This window comes from Vanessa atalanta, chromosome 11, assembly GCF_905147765.1.
Source record: "Vanessa atalanta chromosome 11, ilVanAtal1.2, whole genome shotgun sequence".
Lineage (NCBI taxonomy): Eukaryota > Metazoa > Arthropoda > Insecta > Lepidoptera > Nymphalidae > Vanessa > Vanessa atalanta.
The window spans coordinates 10,453,191-10,473,438 of NC_061881.1; the positions used below are offsets into that span (position 1 = coordinate 10,453,191).

The 20,248-nt window shown below is 31.0% G+C and overlaps 1 protein-coding gene across 1 annotated transcript in view; it reads left to right on the forward strand.

The window, feature by feature from the left end:
* The window catches only part of LOC125067383 (E3 ubiquitin-protein ligase RNF19B-like), a 61,919-nt gene that overhangs the window by 33,891 nt on the left and 7,780 nt on the right, over positions 1–20,248 (forward strand). The window contains exon 3 of the mRNA XM_047675945.1: positions 13,116–13,296. Within this exon, the coding sequence (XP_047531901.1) occupies positions 13,116–13,296 (181 nt within the window). The remainder of the gene's footprint in view (positions 1–13,115; positions 13,297–20,248) is intronic.

The following is a 20,248-nucleotide window of genomic DNA, read 5'->3' on the forward strand; positions in this document are numbered from 1 at the left end:
GAGAAATGGTGTCCATATTATTATAGTGAAAAATCGTGATATATATATATCGTGATATATAAATAATTTATTTGCTATTTATTATAACGAAAAAGAATTTAATGATATGCATAAAATAAAAGTATTACATAATATATACCTTTGCCTTCAGCGTTCGCATACCAGCTTAAAACTCGATTTGAAACAAATATATTGTGTTGTAATATTACATCTGTAACTTAGACTGTTATATCTATGATACCTTATATCTATGATATAACAGTCTATTTTTTTGCATTCCCTTACTGAAAAATCCTACAAATATACAAGACATACGATAAAGATGAAGTGTGTGAGAGAGAGTGAGTGAGTGGGAAAGAAGATGCAGCTGACGGTTTTGCTTGTTTTACATAAAGGCTTTTTCACGCTAACTGATCTTGCTCGCTTTCCTTTTATTTATATAGATTATGATAAAAAAATAAATATTTTAAGCGTCTTTAAATATAACGCTACTATAGGATTTTTTAAGTTTTAAACAAAGAAGTAAAGAAAATGCTAGCAAATGCTCTAAAGTCCAGCGCTTTAATAATTTGTCTAGACAAATTTTGTCGTGTTGGTCTAATCTAGTAAAAGGCGATTTCGTCCAACTTGAAGGGAGACGTGACTAGCTTAGCACAGTACGTGATAAATTGCTTCAAGAAAACAATTTAATTCGATAGTTATCTTTGTTACGTTAAATTTTTTATGTTTATTTACAAAGGAAGCTACTTCAAGTACATATATATGTATTTTTATAACTAAGTTATTTAATTTTACTTTTATGTTGCAGCGGTTGTTGCAATTGTTTGGTTGATAAAACAACGGAAACTGTGTTTAACGTGTATGTGTAATATAAGTGGTTTAATACCAAAGGTTTTCAAATGTTTCGTTTTTTTTTTTTAATTTGAAAAATTATCCTCAAATCATAAATAAATATAGGTATAAAATAACCTTGGCTGTAAAATAATCATGAATTTAAAAAGTAATTTTTTAATGGCATTTTTAACCTTTAGTGTCCTGGTTTTTTTAATATTCGTTGATTATAATTGTATTATAATTGCGGTCTGTTTATTGTTTACATAATTATATGCATTGTTTATTTTAAATTAATATATATTTGGTGGAAATATAAATATAAGGACGTATTTTGCATAATCTTTTAAGTAATGGTTAATCTTGTTGCTGAGGACGTACAAATTTTGGTCGTTACCAGTATCAAAAGTACTAAGTAAGACTAATAAAAGCGACAACGAAATCCGCCCGGGCCATTGACCTTTACAGTCTACACCCTTAGGAAAATAACAGAGTGGTGCTAATTAATTCAGTGAAAACGAAAATCCTCACCATATAGACATTGAAAAAGACACTTCTTTTTTTAATCTAACACGGAACTAAATCTAAATCGGAACACAACAATACTGAGTAATTCTGTTTCGCGGTAGAATATCTGATGAGTGGGTGGTACCTACCCAGACGGGACAAAGCCCTACCACCACATATTAAACACATGAATCTTGACTGGAGTTTGTCTGGAACCCGCAATCATATTCTAGCAACTTGGCTCAGCTTTAACAATAATACGATGAGATAAGTCTTAGACCCCTTTGAAAAATATTTCGGATGATGCCGTTTTGAGGTAAAATAAATAAACCGTGTTTTGTAATTGGAAACGATTTGTTTTACAAGACAAAGGAACAGTGCACGGTTTTTTCATTTTGAACTTGAACATTGACTTTGATTGTCAATAATTTAGTGTTAATATACCTTAATAAAAAGGTATAGGTACTAATGATAAAAAATTGAACATGCTAGTTATTTTAGTCAACTTTGTAATCTTCAAGGCGTTTGAAATGATATTTTCTCTTTTTTCTATATAAATATTTATGATAAGCACTAACAAAACCACTCAATAAGAATCAGAATAGAACAAGAATCATTAAAAATGATTTAAGATATCAATTAATCCACATTCAAGGATGTATTCCTGCCACCGTTATTATAGCTATATGAATTTACCTATTTTAATAATTTTACTCTTAAATAGACTCTTTTAACCTAATCATTATAGTATATTGTATAATCATCAAAATGAGTTCACAATCGGCGATAACATCACGTAAGGTATGAAACAAAAAAACAGCTGATTTGATAACCTACTTATTTTATGAAGTTTGCTAAAAAAATTCCTTACGTCTGTTATCATGTTTCATGTAATATGAATACAATAACAATAAACACAGTTTTACGAAGATATATTTATATATATGTTTATATATACATACAAGATTTAATAACGACATACGACGTTTTGAATTATAATATGTATTGAAGAATTTGTTTACAATACAATATGTGTATACGTTTTGTATTAACTACGTATAAAATATATGATAATTGTAATAACCCAAGGTTCTTTTTTGTGTTTTCTAAAAGCAGATTGTTGTTTCTTAAGCGCGGTATTTATTTTCTTATGAACCTAATTCGAAATATTAATATAATTGCATTGTCAAATCTTCAGAGCCATCTTAGAATCCTCTCATTGTATGATAAATCTTTATTAATAATTAATAAATCTTTGTGTCGGTTCTTAACGAGAATCTTATTTGAGATCTCCAAATTGACATCAAAATACCTGTTTTAGGAACTCTTCAATAAGAAACATTGCAATTGTTATAAGGCACCCTTCTCTCTTTTCTCTCAAAAATCAAGTCTCACTATAGAATATTTTTTGTCCCGAATTCTAAATTCCCGGCACATCTTAATGAAATCAAAATGCATCGCGTGCGTTGTCTTAAACATCACTTTCTATCGGCTATAAACACGCTGCGCGGACGCATGCAAAGCGATCGTTGCGAAAGCAATAACATAATCGAAACTCGATCTTAATTTATTGCTCGAACTAGCTCTGCCTCTTCATTTCGCTCGCGTTAATTTGCCATTATAGAAACATGTTTCATACGTGGTGATTACACAATCACGTGAATCACATTAACTGAATACAAGTAGAGTTTGTGCCAAATTGGTTTACATTTACGGTGATTGATCTGCTAATTAAGGTTACAGTTTGAGGGTTAAGTTTACATATATATATTTGCATCAAATTCCATGATTTGCCTGTGATTATGGAATATCTCCTTTTTTAAAGTTATATTTATGTCATAAGCTAAAGCTTTACATTTTAATTAACACCGTAACCTTATTATTCGAAAGTGCTTTTATGAGCCTACTTTAATAAAGAATATTTTGATTTTGATATTGTCATATTATTTTCTTTATTAATAAATTACGCCCGTGAGAAGCCGGGCCGGGTCGCTTTTAAAGATAAACGTAACGTAGTATAATTAGGCTTAAATAATGAATCAGTATTTAAAGATACTTATTAATAACATTACCTTGTTTTTTTTTATTACGACTTTAATTTAAAACAATAACTTCGTTACAAAATATTAATTCGTTATTTCAACATTTTCAGTTATTTTTATGTGAGGTTATTTGATTTAACATAATTTATAATATCAAGGTTACATTTATATTTCTATGATTAACGTACATTGTATATTTGTTACTGAAGTTATTAAAAATGAACAAAGAACGAAACGGATAGTCAACGCTTGTGGGCAGAGTCATGTCTGGTTGGAAGCGGTTAAGCGAACAAATGTTTTTTTTTGTTTTTAATAAAAGGATTAAAGTCATGTGGACGTCACTACTTGAAAGTTTATTGCGATCTTTTTTCTGATTGACGTTGATGTATTTCGATGCTCGATAATTGTAGTCGGTTCTATAACATTGGTCTTAATTATATGATGGGGGTATCCATAGGATACTCAAGAAACTATATTTCCATATAGGTATGTATTTATAATACATACAAAACTTGTCTCTATAAATACTTCCTATTAAATGAATTCAGAATGTAACTAAAGTCATTGGAATGCAATAGGAAATGGACTTATTTCCAAAAATAAAAAGTCTATTTTAAAGTCCTTTGTTAGGCGGTGTTAAATGACATTTAAATATATTTAGGGCCGTTTAGGCTACAGAGACTCGTAGACACATAAAACAAACAAAAAATAGTTTAGCCTGTTCAGGTCCTTATCATACAGGGGCCCTTGCCCCTGGAGTTCCTTTCAGATAAAAACGAACTGTGTATATTACATAATATATATTACGATTATTACAAGTCATTATATAAATAACGAAGTCTTATTTCAATCTCTTGGTGTAATTAGTCAAGGAACTGATGTTTGGAAAGAATCATGGAATATGTTGAAAAGCATATTCAGATATGATTACGTCTATACTTATACGAACTATATGAATCGTCGGAATATTTGACAAGTATACTGAATGCTAAATCCTAGGTGGGCGTAATCCAAATTTATCCTAAATAGTGCGGTTTCATTAGTACGACTTGTTCACTGAACAGGAAGGTTTGACAACGCTAAATGTGGGCTTCGCTTTATTTGCAAAATATTCTAAACGACGCGGTTATCTGTAAAATAATTTTACTGCCTTATATATATATATATATAGTGCGTTAGGCTAAGTACCACCAACTCATCATATAATCTACCCTCAAACAACTTGGTACTGTTGTTTTCCTATGAAGGGTGAGTTAGCTAGTCTCGATTATGGACACGAGGACATTACATCGTATGGTTGGCGGATAAGACAAAAATTGCAAACAGTAATCAGTGATATGCGACGTTAAGTAGGCATCATTATTAGCTCAGCTTTTAGTTCAGAATATTTTCCAATTGAATAATTTATTATTTCGTAGAAAGTATCACAGCTTCGTTCGTTAATAATTTAGCTAAATCATCATAGCGGTCAAGTGATCAATCATGAATCTTCTTGCTCTAATGAACCGAAGAAATCGAGCTCAACTCTCTCAGAATTATGCTGAGATTTTGTTAGCAATTTTTTATTTCATTTATAATAGTTAGGCAAACTGGCATTTAGGTCATTTGATTGTAAGTTGCGACCGCCGCTCACATTGGCAATGTAAGAAATATTAATCATTTCCAGTGCTTCACCAACTTTCGGAAATAACTAATTTTATGTCCCTTGTATGTACTTCATCCTTTAAACCGGGACAATAATATTAAGTCAATAACTTATACAGCTGTTTTACGGTGGAATATGTCATGAATGGGTAGTATCGACACAGGTAGACTTGATAATGAGTTTTGAAAATCCTTTTTACGGTGTGATCATATCTACATTTGTATTGACGCTGTTTAGATGTCACAACTGGCCAATATTGCTCATGATTGAGAAATATAAAGTCTACTTGTTTGTGCACTTTTACTATCTGGTATGTTTCTTATGGTTAGAACTAGTCCTAAGTGACGAATTTCCTAGTTTTACACGTGAAAACGCTTTCGTCGCATGTATGGTTTCTGTGGGATGTTTTCGTTCACGAGAATCACGAGAAATACTAAGAATCTTTTGATAAAAAACCTTAACTTTATTCCTTGATTTATTAATCGCTAAAGCTAAACAGAATTTCAATTTCTTTTGCTCGTAATTATACTCCACGTCATAATTTCTCTGTTATTTTATCATTACAAACTTGGTTCTCGTGTAAACGATATAACGTATTAAATTTAACCCTTCAGCCATTTATGGTTTCTTGGAAAATGATATCTTGAAACTTTTAAGCCAAGTTGAAACTTAACGGTTTTATATCTCCGTTTCTATTTGTAACTAGGATTTGATATTGTCTTCGCTTATCTGTACTTCGAGACTTTCAACCTTTTTTCGGGTTGCAAGTATGTATATATTTATGACATTGATATGTGTAATAGTTTGGACATGTCAATATTTTTTTTATAATACCTTTGATACAGTTGTCGTGATGTATGGTGGTTCTGTTTATTGCTGTCAGTGATCGTGATTGTCGTTTGGTTATAGTAAACGACTTTACCGATCTATGCTATCCGGTAGGTGGCACGATCTGGACCCGTTAGGTGATGCTGTGGTCTAGTTCCTATGAAAATCCCGTGATTTGCTGGTAATATAATATAAATTAATTAATTAAAGTTAAGTATTATTATATATACGTTAAGGGTCTAATTTAAATGTGTACTTTATTATGTTTTGTTTTTGAAATTTTCATCTTTCGTGTTTATTAAATTGATATACCAACGTAATGAGATTAGAATATTTTTAAGTACTTCGTTAATATTCAGATAAGTACATTTTCTAGTTAAAGGTACTGGTGTAAATTTATTAATGGAATAGAGTGAGGAGGTACTAATGTTCTTAACGGTTTTTGAAAAAAATAATAAAGCTTGAGTGAGTACTCGAGTGAAGTAGGTTCATTTGATTTTACTTAAGTATACAACGATAAACGTTTGTAAGTTGAGAGCCTAATTCCAAGATTGTCTAGTCATAGCATAAATAATCCACGCAAGTCACAGTTGGTCAAGCCAGCCGCATTAGGCTAGACTGGATCACCTTTGCAATTATGTTGTAATGGCACAGACTCCTTTCCCTTGTATACAACGCCAATTACATAAATTCGTATTTCGTAATCAATATCAATCAACAATTCATTATAATTTCAAGTAGAAAAAGTTTTCATATATATCGCAAAATATAAGTATATACCTAGTATTCTATTTTTATAGTCTATTCATATTCGACGAATTAATTAAGGTATACAAACCTTAGATTTTCGTATTCCATGTGATTTGATTAATGTAATGTACACAGATCTATAATAACATATTCATTAGTATTAGATTTATATTTTATATAAATATATATATTATCTGTGTTTTTATGCATATTTGCATCTCGAGTGACACACATCGCGAAAGCGCGGGAAAATGAGGCAGGATATTATATAAAAATGGGCGCGCGGTGAAGACGGTGTGTGCACAGCGAGCTGATATTTAAATATAATATTTATTTTATCTAATTGGTAAATCGACCTTACATGTAAACATTACAATTATTATGGATTTATTTATTAACTTAACTACATGTTTATATTCTTATTCACTTTAATTTTATTTCCAAAATTCCGATAAAACTATTGTCGATATTCAAAACGGCATTTTTTAATGAATATCATTCTATTTATTGGTTATTCAATTCGAAGTCGCATGATGTTTAATTGTTTTTTGACTTCCTGTGGTTCCAAATATTATGAAAGATCGAATTTGAATTGGTATTATTTGACAGTTTCGTTGTCTTCGTTCATGATATTACATTTTTGCGAGTGCTTAGGTTTTGTTTTTTTTTTGTGCATATTTATAAAGTATATTATTGCCATAAAAATAAAATACGTTTCGATTACTCTGTATCTTCAAAGTACTTATTACTTGTTTTGCAGTTACGCAGCTTTAATCTTAATGTCATATTTATTACGTAAATAATTTGAACACAAGTCAATTAAATATCATTTAATTTTTATTGTGCTATTTAACTAACTATTGAGTTAAGCGAAAGTCTGAGGTTTGAATGTTTAACACTTAATCACGCTTGAACGGATTAATTTGTGATTATAATATAATCTTGCTCTGTGCATCGGTTTGGATCGGATCGTGAGGAAACCTACATATTTATGTTGATTGATATTCTGCCATGTTTCCCGTATTGGAGCGAGATGAAATAAACTCCAATAAATGACAAGGAGGCCTCGGTCTGGCTGCGGGACATTTACGGGTGTATTCGTATTAATTACTACGTATATAATTTGATTGCGTTTCCATAACGAAGGTCGGTCAAATAGAATTAATTTTTAATAACACTCTTATCTAAGAAAGTAATTGCTATAATTACGACATTAACTAACAAGGTGAATTTTTCTTAGTAATGTTTAACATTTTTAATATTCAATGAATTAAAATCATCTTCCTGTCATTGTTCTTGATCCTTCGTTTATTTTGTATGAGGTCGATTTTCAATCACCCTTGTTATCTTATATTTGGTGACTTCGTTTGACATTTTGACAGTTATATGTATATGGAAAAATAACGGTTGGTAGAAATTGATATATCATGAAAAATTAATTACACATTTTTATATACGTGCTATTAGAACAGCGATGGATAAATTTCCAAATTTCCAAATCTTTCGTTCTAGAGAGTTCTAGAATTCGTCTGTAATTTGAATGAAGTTATTCGTTCGTCATTACCGGCGCGGAACTCAGCGGGGCATTAACGGCTGTTCCTTTGACTTAACGAGGTTGAGACATAAATACTTTGAACTGTTCTGATAACTGAGCACAACCTTTTCATAAAATCAAAGTTTAACCCGGTTTCTGAAGCGAGAGGTCATTCGTTTTGAATAACTTCCTCTTTGTAATTTTTTTTTCTCGTTCGTTTATCATTTAATAGTTTAATCGTTTCAATTCGAAATGAATTATTGGAAATGAAAATTTTTGCTATGGTGCTGTCTGGATAAAAAATAAGCACGGACAACATTTATCTGGAGATTATAAAGATTTAATGTGTACAATAAAAAATGTATATTACGCAATTCGGTCTTTGGTCCATATAAAAATGGCTAATTAATACATTATGCAGATTATAAGATCTTTCTGTAGTGAAAAAAAGTCTAAGCTTCGTTTCAAAAAAAAAAACATTGTGTTATGTTCGTTACAATGAGAAATTATATACGTAATAGGTACCTTCTGTTTAAATTTACATATCTTACCGAACACTAATCTTACGCATTCTACAGTTATTCCTAATTAAAATACACGAGTAAATATTATTTGCAATAATAATGTTTATGACAGTAACTTCAGCTTTATTTATTATTTAATAAGAATTACTAACTAATGCAAGGGCACGCACTGCAATGCCTCTGAGTCTGATGCCATACAAATAGCGCGCCATCTATTGTATGTTGATACTACTAAGCCACAATCCCTCAGTACCCATAATACGCTTAGAAAATTTTAACTCAATCGGATGAACGATTCGTGAATGCATGGAATACAAACCAAGAACAATAATTTATCAATATACGTATAAATAAAAGGTTCGTATCGATCGATATTTTCTTATTGTCTATTTTAAATTCTTAATATTAACAATGATTGATGAATGATGAATGACTGAAATGAACGAATGAAGGACTCGCAATTTATTGGTTCTTTTAAATTCGTAGTTTAATTAATAAATAAATGAATACTTAGATATTTTAATCAAAATATACTTTATTCAAGTAGGCTTTTACAAGTACTTTAGATTCGATCGTCATTTAACAAACTATATTTAGTGAAGCTACCACAGGTTCGAAATGTAGATTCTAACGAGAAGAATCGGCAAGAAACTTCAACATTTAAAAATATAGGCAATTATTAACTCCACGCTTTTTTATCATATGTATAATCTTGTATTGAAGGCATATTATTTTATTTACCAATCTATTTTTTACAAATGATTTGAATTTATGAAACGGCAAGGTTAATTAAAGTATATGATTCTGAAAATGTATCATAATTTAAAATATGGAAAGGAATTTATTAGTAATATGTATGTGTGTGTAAATGATTGTGTATATACTAACAGTAATTAATTCCCACATACCTACTTGTTTCTTTCGTTTCGCATAACGTGAGAACGAATGATAATATCGACTTCAAATACATTTGACACAACATAAAAAAAAAATCATAAAGAATTGTAAAGTTATATTATTATTACTTCTAAGGAGGTTTTAACAGGAAGTGATTAGTGAAGATACATTTTTAATAATATTTCACCCCCAGGGTTTGTTTATTTCAATTTAATTTCTAATGTATTCACTAAGAATGATTTCTATCTGACCTCAATTCTTGTCTAACAACTAAATAACCATATAATTAGATTTTTTTTCCACTATAGCCCGAATTTTTATTAAAGTTGTATATACTTTATTTAAAACAATTTCCCATTACATATACTTAAACGAATTAGAAATTTTATTGGTCGGTTCAAGCCCGGGCAAGCTCTGCTGAATTTTCTTGTGCTTAATTGTGCTTTAGTTGTGTTTATATCAATTATGAATTAAATATGAAAATCGAATACATGTGACTCTGCTAATTTACGTTCATTATGGCGGAATAAACTCCTAATATTCTCCTAAAATGAGGAGGAACCCTTAGCCCAGCTAATGGCTCCTCCTCGTTCGATTGGAATATTTACAGACTTTATACGAATAATTGAATATTGACAATTAATATATTATATTTATTAATATTCTTTTATTAAAAACAAGTCAAGTTGTTCCAGGAAAATTCTCCTCTTATTGATAACTAGAGCAAATGCGTCTCACTTTACGGTTATGATAAACTTTTTTTTTATTGACGTCATAGGAAAATTAGTCAGTCGTATCGAAATATGTTTTGTATACGAATGCTAAGTAACAAAACTGGTACCATCGTTTAGTGGCAAACGTCATTCGATAATACTTGTATCATTGTATTTGTTTGTGTGGTGTATTTTGAAACACGATAAGAAGATGGTTTTAGCGATTTTTAACGGTATCCCTTGGCCTAACTATTAGACTCACGACGGGTTCTTAAGGCACTACGAACTGATAGTTAACACACGAAGAAAAAAAAATGAAGCTTATTCGACTTATCGACTTTCGTAGAAATAGAGTTCCAGCGAAATAAAATGTAGGTAGACTATCTCACAGCTTTACCGTTAATGTTTAATCCATTTGAAAATAAAATAAAGATAAGTTAATTAAAAAACCAAACAATTTAAAACGGCATTTTTTTTTAAATCCTAACTACAAAAAGTTTATACAGATAATTAAAAATATTAAACTAATAAAAAAAGATCTTTAAATATACTTAAATATTGATTGTATTCTGTTTTTCAATGCGGCAACATAAATACATAATTTTAATTCTTTGAAAATTTCAAGTGTCTATCACGGTTTATGAGATACAGCCTGGTGACACAGAGACAGGACAGACGGACGGACGAGACAGCGGAGTCTGCGCAATAGGGTCCGTTGTACCCTTTGGTTACGCAACCCTAAAAAGTACCATAATTTAAAGACAGATTAAAATTATTAGTACGCCGTCTCTCAAAGTAATAAGAATTTTCTTTTCGACTTATTTTAATCAAAATATTTAATTATTTATGCACAATTATATTAAAAATAAACGCGTCACCGGGTTTCACACGCAAGATAAAAAAACATATACGATTAATTATCTTGAGGTCACAATTGCTGAAGTCACTTTCAGACAACATATCCTTTTGATTAAATATAATATAATTCAATCAATCGATTTTTATTATGACGATAAACTAATTAGTCACGATTCAACGTATTATCGTAACAACCGTGGAAATTTGAAGAAACTTCCATAGTCCGTGACGGATTATACAATGATGTGTATGACTAACACATAACTAGTGATATACATAATTGATCATATAATATATTGTTATCAGAGATTTGTGTATGGATTTAACTAGTTTTGAAGTAAATATAATTGATAATTTATTTTGATCAAATTTTCTTGAGATCTTAGAGACTTTATCTGGCGTTTTAATAAGTCGTCTGTGCTCAAACAATAAACAAATTAATCAAGGATCGTGAAAGATATTCGTCAGTCAAAGTAATCGTCATTACCGAAATAAATTACAATCGTATCTCGTGTGACACCAACACATCATATGCAAAATACCTTGGATGTATTGTAAAAAAAAATAATTAAAAACTGTATGTGAATATTGGCAGCAAATTTTCAGTTTGAAATTTTTGAAATTCGAATGTTAAAGTAAAATTATTTCACAAATCAAAACTGGCAACCAGGTCAGATTGACTGCGTTTCACAGATTATTTGTGATAACGTAGACAAGATATAAATAGATTCGCAAACAGAACCTCATGCGTATCTGTCGATAATTTCTGACCATTGAATGAATTTAATGGGTGAGACTACCGGTGCATTCGTAGTGTAAACTCCATTGGAAACAAAATCGAGCATTATTCTTTATCTTATCTGGCTCTATCCTAACTTTATAAACAGACTAGCGGTCCGTCCTGACTTTCTACGGGTAAATTTCATACAAAGTAACCACTCTCATTTCCCCACTTGACTTCTTAGTAAGCGTTTGTAACGCTTAAAGTTTCGCGAAAGGATTAGCTGTACTAGATTTCACGTCAATCGAGTATATATATATATATATATATAGTTTAAAATAAAATGTATATTTATGACTTCTTTGTCTATGTTGCCTCACCCCTGAGGGTCGTAGCTTATGTTATATATTCTATATTATTTCTTAACAGATGCGCTTCTCGCTTTCCCATACGAATATTCCGATAATTAAATGAGCCCATTCAAAAAAGTTAAAAAAATGTCTTCAGCTTTATGTTTGAAAAAATATAAATAACTCATGCTGTTATCATTTTATTATCATCTTAGTACATGTTATAGTCAACTTTAATAAATATATTTCGTTTTTGAAAATATTCACGTCTAACGACGGAGAAATTTGCTACATGAGCGCCAATTCTATTAAAAAATTGGCCCTTTAACGCAATCGAATCGAAACGTAATAGGTGCCGGTCAGCCGTTCCACTAACACAATCCGGTTACTGTTCGGTCGAAGTTGGATCGAAACATGATCGGGATTGTATCGTGGCCGATATTAATAAGTAAAAATTGGAACTCAGTTACGATTAAGCTGAGGTTTATTATTGTGAGGAATAGTCGAGATTGGTTCGAAGTTGAATCGGGAACATATCATAATCGTAATAAGTTATTAGAATTGCCTATAGGACTAGACTATCTGCTAAGAAATTATTACAAAAATAACATACAAGCCAAGATGGCTCAGTGATTAGGACGCGTGCATCTTAACCGACGATTACGGGTTCAAACCCAGGCAAGCACCTCTGAATTTGAATGTGCTTAATTTGTGTTTATAATTCATCTCATGCTCGGTGGTGAGGGAAAAGATCGTGAGGAAAGCTGCGTGTGTCTAATTTCCACTGCCACATGTATTGGAATAAGCTCCTAAACTACTCCTCAAAGGGAGAGAAGACCTTAGCCCAGCAGTGGGAAATATACAATTTACATTGTTCACGGCGAAATCCTCTTTATATTGATATAATTGTTTCAGGGCGAAGTACTCGACTGTCCACTATGCCTGTCCACATTCACCGCAGTCAGTATGGTGCGGCTAGCGTGGTGCTCCCACCGCTGCTGCGAGTCCTGCCTACGTCAATACCTCGCCATCGAGATATTCGAGGCGAGGGTGCCAGTCAACTGCCCAGTTTGCCATGAGAGCATGCATCCGTCTGGTGAGTAATCTCTTATTTCATAATATCAATGTTTTATATTGAAATAAGGTCTTTCTATATTTAATTTTGAAGTGCAAATGAGTTTCATTGATACAGTCATGATTCATCTTAAAATAGACCTAATTGTATGCCAATGCTCATTGCCAAACGTTGGACAAAATTTAATTTTGTGCCTGTAGTTAGTCGGAAAATATCTAAAATACTTTATAAATTACGAATTATTTAAATGTACCAGACAAATATTCATGTTCTAAATTGTTGATCCAGCAGATTGAATATTGAAGTTATTTTGTAATTTAAAAATGGAATAAAAATAGTTAATAATGAAAAACGTGTAATAAAATGTATTATATATAACATTACTCTGTCTGTGTTTTATATAATCTGTAATTTAAATAAATACTAATTTGTATAAGATATGCTTGGCAATAAATGAATCCTACTAATATAATAAGCGACACGTTCGCGTAGGTCACATTTATTTTAGTTATTACCTTGGCATTCAAAGATTCAATACTTAGTCAGGCTATATAGTATATATTTGAATACAATTAATAACCTGTTGCAGGAAATAATTACTAAACTAACATTGACTCTTGGCGTTATGCCCATTTATCTCTAGGATTCAATGTTAACAGATTATTTAGATGATAATTGTAATCAGCAGCGCGATTCTGTAAGAATTCACTTCGTATCTCGCCTCGTGAAATGTTGACAACTGACTTACGGTTATACGCCATTTTGATACGTGTTTTCTATTATTTTTATTGCTATTATAGTCAATGTCGCATATCACCTTTTGATATTTCACGCTCGTCTTCTGCGGTGAGTTTCGAGTTTCTTCTTACAGAATAACTTTTGTCGAATCAAACATTACACTATTTATTTTATATACAGATGTTAAGTTAAACACTCATTTTTCTCTTTCTGTCATCATTGATTTTTCATTTGGATGAATATGATGGTATTATTTTGCCTATTACCAACTAAATACAATAATTGTCTAGTGCTTGTCATTTCAATTTAAAAAACAAACATTCATTTGATTGACAAATTAGGAAACAAAGAAACCGAGGTTGTTTGGTGGATATTAACTAATGATTACGGGTTTAACAGTCCAGCACGACTAAAGTTTCGGGTGCTTAATTTGTGTAGTGCTTGTCGGTTAAAGAAAACATCGTAAGGAAGCATGTGTTGGATGTTAATATGCCACATAGGTAAACCACCCGAATTCGAACAACGTGGTGGAATAACATGACCTTGTTTTCAAATTGAGAGGTCTTAGTCCAGCAGCGGGATATATACAGGCCAATATTTTATTTAACGAATTAAAAAAATGATGAATCATATTTGCGACTTCATTCAGCCTACAGTATTTTCATATTACTGTTAAATATCAATTGATTTACAATTTATTTATTAATCAGGTTGATTAATAAACCAACGCAAGCCATAAATGTGTTGCTTTGGAATCAATAATTATTTATATTGGTTAAAAGTCACAATCAAATATCATTGAACAGAATATTTATGCGGAACTTAACAAGAAATTATCGGGAACCGTATTATTTGATTAATTTTATTAATTGCCTACTTTGAAACGTATGATATTTAAAAAGTAATGATTACAACATACTCATATACATACATGAACTTGTTAAAAATACATTAATTAAAACAGGAGTGAAATTTCGGTAGATGCACAAAAAAGCGATAAAAAATAGGTTTTTAAATGCTTCTATTGTTCGTAATATATTTTATGTTTTAAAATTACTATAATTTAGAAACACGCCCTGGTAAAAATTGGTATCTTTGAGAATATATAAAAAATTTACTTTTTGCGCTATCGGCGACATAATGTATCGTATATATTATTTATTAAAGTGCAATACATATATATATATATAAAATAAAATGTACACGCTAGTTAAGTAAACATTGAGCTTCATAAGTCTATTTGTATTCTGGTATAAAGTATTCCAGTGGAGCTTAACTAATGTATTACACTTGTAAACGAAGTAGAAACGAAGCCACACGACCGGGAACAGCTAATAAATGTTCAGTTCAGTTGAGAACGAGATGTGAACATCTGATGTGTCTGTGTGAACACTGATGTGTTGCCGAGTTGTTTAACAGTTTTTTCAACATGAGAACTCAGATTTACTGATTGTGTCAGCATCTTGACTCGTCACCGACTCTTCTAATCTTTTAAACAACTCATTAAGATAAAATAAGTGAATGAACGGTTTGGTTTGAATATGTGTAGTCTCTCTGTCTTGTAAACCAGTCGCTATCAGCTGTTCTCTATCATATGACAACGGAAGTAGTTGGACGAGCAAATTCCATCGATAGACTTTTAGGTCGCTCGTGTGCTCCGGAACATGTATTCGACAATTATCAATTCCCAGTAACAATCGACTAACTCAGTTAACGTGCATCTGCACTCAAAACTTATTACTTTCGTGGTATTTTCACTCTAATAGCAGGTCAACAGTCTTCGATTTTAGTTTACCATTTGTTGCTTGTTTTATGCAAGACTAGCTGTGCCCGCGTCTTCGTGCGCGTTGTTTGAATTTAAGTTATTTGGACTATTATATATATAATTCTAAAATAAAAGTTAGGCGAAGTTACTCCTTATTACATCTGTTATATGCCAGTGAAAGTTCCGTCCAAAAAATGTTATTTTAGTATATGTACCGTGTATACATACATATGCATTTAGTAAAAATGGGTTATTTTAATATTACAAACAGACACTCCAATTTTATTATATGTATAGATTAAATTTAACTGTCCGAGTTATATATAATATGTTAACGTACATTTATTATACAACAGGCGTGTATAGTAATTAATGTAGTATTTATTACTGTTTACATACTTAAGAAAGATATTATTAGAAAGAACTACGTTGTAACCGCTGTTTTGATAAGCTTATCATTATTCCTTTGTTATCTTGAAATATTTGAATAACTGTTTAGAATAATTATGATTTGCTCCTTAACCGAATGTCTACACTACAAAGACTAAGCAGGATATGGTATATATATATATATGTAGTTCAAAATCGAGGCCTTGAAGTGTCAACAATTACTTTCTTAATTTGCTACTGAAAATGTATTGATGTTTTTTTTTCATATAGGAAGGCGGACGAGAAAATAGGCCACCCGATTTTAAATGGTCACCATCGCCCATAGACAATGTCGCTGTAAGAAATATTAACAATTCCTCACATCGCCAATGCGCCACCAACCTTGGGAACTAAGATATTATGTCCCTTATGTCTGTAGTTACACTGACTCGCTCACCCTTTAAACCGGAACACAACAATACTGAGTACTGCTGTTTGGCGGTAGGATATCTGATGAGTGGATGCTACCTGCCCAGACGAGCTTGCACAAAGCCTACCACCAAGTAAAATGACTGAATGACTAAAAAATCCTAATAAGCCCTACCGGAATTGTAATCGCAGACTCCGGATCTGCATTCTTGTAACCTAGGTCTTATTATTAAATAGGTTACACAAGCGAGTCAGCTGAGTATAATAATAATCTTTATAATAACCAAGAGCAATAATTTGCATAAATTTATCATAACTTGAAATGTTACATTGCTAATTGGGAAATTAAGTATGAATCATTGATTTTTTTTACGTTCCTTTGGTCATACATCGATGGTGTTTACGAATTTGCTTTCGATGAATATTCGTATATGAATAACTAGTGATCTGCCCTGACTTCGCACGAGTTCAATTTATTGATAAAGAAAATGATATGATGTAATTAATATTATTATTATTTTATACCGTATAGCTGTCAGAAATAATGTATCTTTCTTTAATTGGACCATTAGTTGCAGTTTACCGACATACGAACAAACAAATTTTACCTCATAATATTAGTACAGATGAAGTTTTAGTTATTCGTCGTCGTAGAATATTAAAATAAAAATGAGTAGAAGTTAGTGTATTAGAATGAGTTAATTATATTTAAAGCATTTTTTACGACAATTATCTGTTTTACTTAAAAAATGCGACTAAAAGTCGTTTAATTTCTTTCAGGAGTCAATAAACTCCTCAAGCACGACATCTTTAAATTATCTTTATAAAAAAAACGCTATTTTATACCGATAATTTATTTAATCAGTAAAAAATTTATAATTTTTTAATATTACACTTAACACGTTATAAATATTTCCGATGACGAATAAAACGATGATTCTCTAATTGTAAATATTTATTAGAAATCTGTTACTAATGAAACAATAGGAGAAAAACAGCTGTAGTTCCAATGAAGCGTGATGAAACAAAATTGATTCGATACGCACTAAATAAAACTTGTTCTCTATTTATAGCGATTAATGTCGCATAAAATATTTGTGCTCATTTAAATAGTCAAAAGCTAATTCATATGTTAAATATCATGTCAAATGTTTAAATAGTTAACAAACTTAACAAACAGAGAAAGGAAAATTCTAATCACGGAAGAGGGGAAACAAAGTATTCGATAATTTTCGAAGTCTTTTCGAATCTCACTTTTCTCAAGACCCACTTGAATAAGTATATTAATTATGTCAATTGTTTATCATACATTTTGGCCTATAAACAAAATCGACAATCGACAATCTGACTTTGTCTAGGACTTGTCTACTATATTTACCACTGTAGGTGAAATTATTCAGAAGCGATACCGTTATACAGCGATAAATAAATTATTAATGTGTAGACAATGTAATTATTTGATTGTACTCGATCGCGAATGTCTATAGACAAAGGTGTAGGATAATAACCACATTACCTATATATGTTTCGTTAAAAAAACAACATATAAACTGATTATTTATTTAACCCATTTCATAATACCGTACAATTTAATATTTATTTAGTTGCAATTGTATTGTTAAATGAACTCGCTCGTTGGCCTGTTGGTTCGTTGAAAACAGTTTCACGTAAATTGGTCAATGATTCGATTGCTTTTATAAATAAATAAGTCAGTTGTAAAGAGGTTTTATTGTGAAATTTCAAATTTCTTACGATTGATAATTCTTTTAAATTTAGAACATATTTTTGACAAATAACAAAAGAAACCAATATATTATAATAATGATATTATTTAATTTCTAATCTCAGATATCCCAAACTGATAATACGAAAACGACCTTTAATGATACAACGTTCAGGGTATAATATTTATTGCTCAACTAAATAAATAATTATACTAGTGTTTGTCCGAGATAACGAATGATGATAAGTGTACGTTGATTCTTCCATATTTACTCACGAACGAGTTGATTGCGAGAGGTCATGGGTTAGACTAAATATAATAAACAGTGGATTATACATATAGAATATTATATATTTTAGACCTTTTATATAACCATAAAATGTGTGAAAAAAAAACGTCTTGTCACAGCGGGCGGGTAACATTATTATTTATATGTGGAACATGCATACCGTTACGGCAAACAGCATGACGTTCTCTTATGTGCGTACGCGCATACTATATTTATTTTATTAACAAAACTCTTATGTTCATTTTTGTCTTACTCAATTTCATTTATCTTTCAATAACCATTAATTTTAAAGTTTCATATCTGCCGCGCGTGACGACCACTTTTTTAAATACTAAAATGTTACCTACTTTTTTATTTTGATACATAACATTACTTTTCTAGAACATTTATTTAAATTTGTCAAAAAATGTACTTTTAATTTCCATTATATTAAAATATAAAACCATAAAATATAGTAAATTTCCAAGAAGCTATTGTTATTCCGTGTATTTTTAATACGATACTTAAATGTCAAAACATTTTGATAAACTCATAATGATGTTTGCAGAAATTTAGACATGACTTTTACTGCGTTTTTACTAGATCAAAAGACCACTTAACTATGAGTGATCATCATTTTTTTATATGAGAAACAATAAGCGTTTATTTACAATTGGTAAAAATAAAATATAACTAGAACTTAAATAAAAAATGGGTCGAAGATATTTATAGAAACATGAGCCATAGTGTGTTTGGGTTAAGAACCTTTAATATTAGATGTGAAACGGTATCATAAATCTGGGCGTCACAGTTGTACGCGTAAGCGATCCCTTTCCGGCCCACGTTGACGGAAAAGGTACCGCTGGTATGTAATAGGTAGTCTCGCATTGATACCATTCTTCTGGTATCCCCCCCCCCCTTCCCTCCACCCCACCTTGCAGTATAAAAGCTGTACGGACACCCTTTCCATCTTAAAAAAAGGTTCGTTATCTGAACAATCTGTTAATTATCCTACATCTGTTGCATAGTTCTTATAAATATCTATGTAATTATTACATAAAATACGCAGGTGCATAATTGTTATAACTATTATTCAACTCAATCATATACTGAGTTATTGATATGTTGTTCTAATGTCTCGAATGAAACTTCTTTGGGCACAATGAGACTGAAATTAAAAATAATAATTTGGAATGCAACGGTACGATTTTATGACGTTTGAGCGAATCGTTTCTGTAGTGAAAAGGTTATACTTCTGTCACTTGTGTTGCTTGCTTGCGTGCTGAAGTATTTTTTTTTCACGTGACATTGGCCCTCTCGGCAAAAATAAAAGCCAAAATTATATTTAAAAAAAAAATATTTATATTTTTTATTTTGCTAAAGGATATTGTAACTGATTGATATAATTTATATTAAGACGTTTCAGAACGAGACAGTGAGTATTAAACAAATCTGGCCGATTTCTTTCGATATTCCTTTTCACCCCTAGCACGAAACGAATTATAAACACAAATTTAAACACTAGAAAAGTAATTTGTACTTACGCGGTTCGGAACACGCGATATTTTTTTAAGATCATACTCATAAGAGCCGAGATGGCCCAGTGGTTAGAACGCGTGCATCTTAACCGATGATTTCGGGTTCAAACCCAGGCAGGCACCACTGAATTTTCATGTGCTTA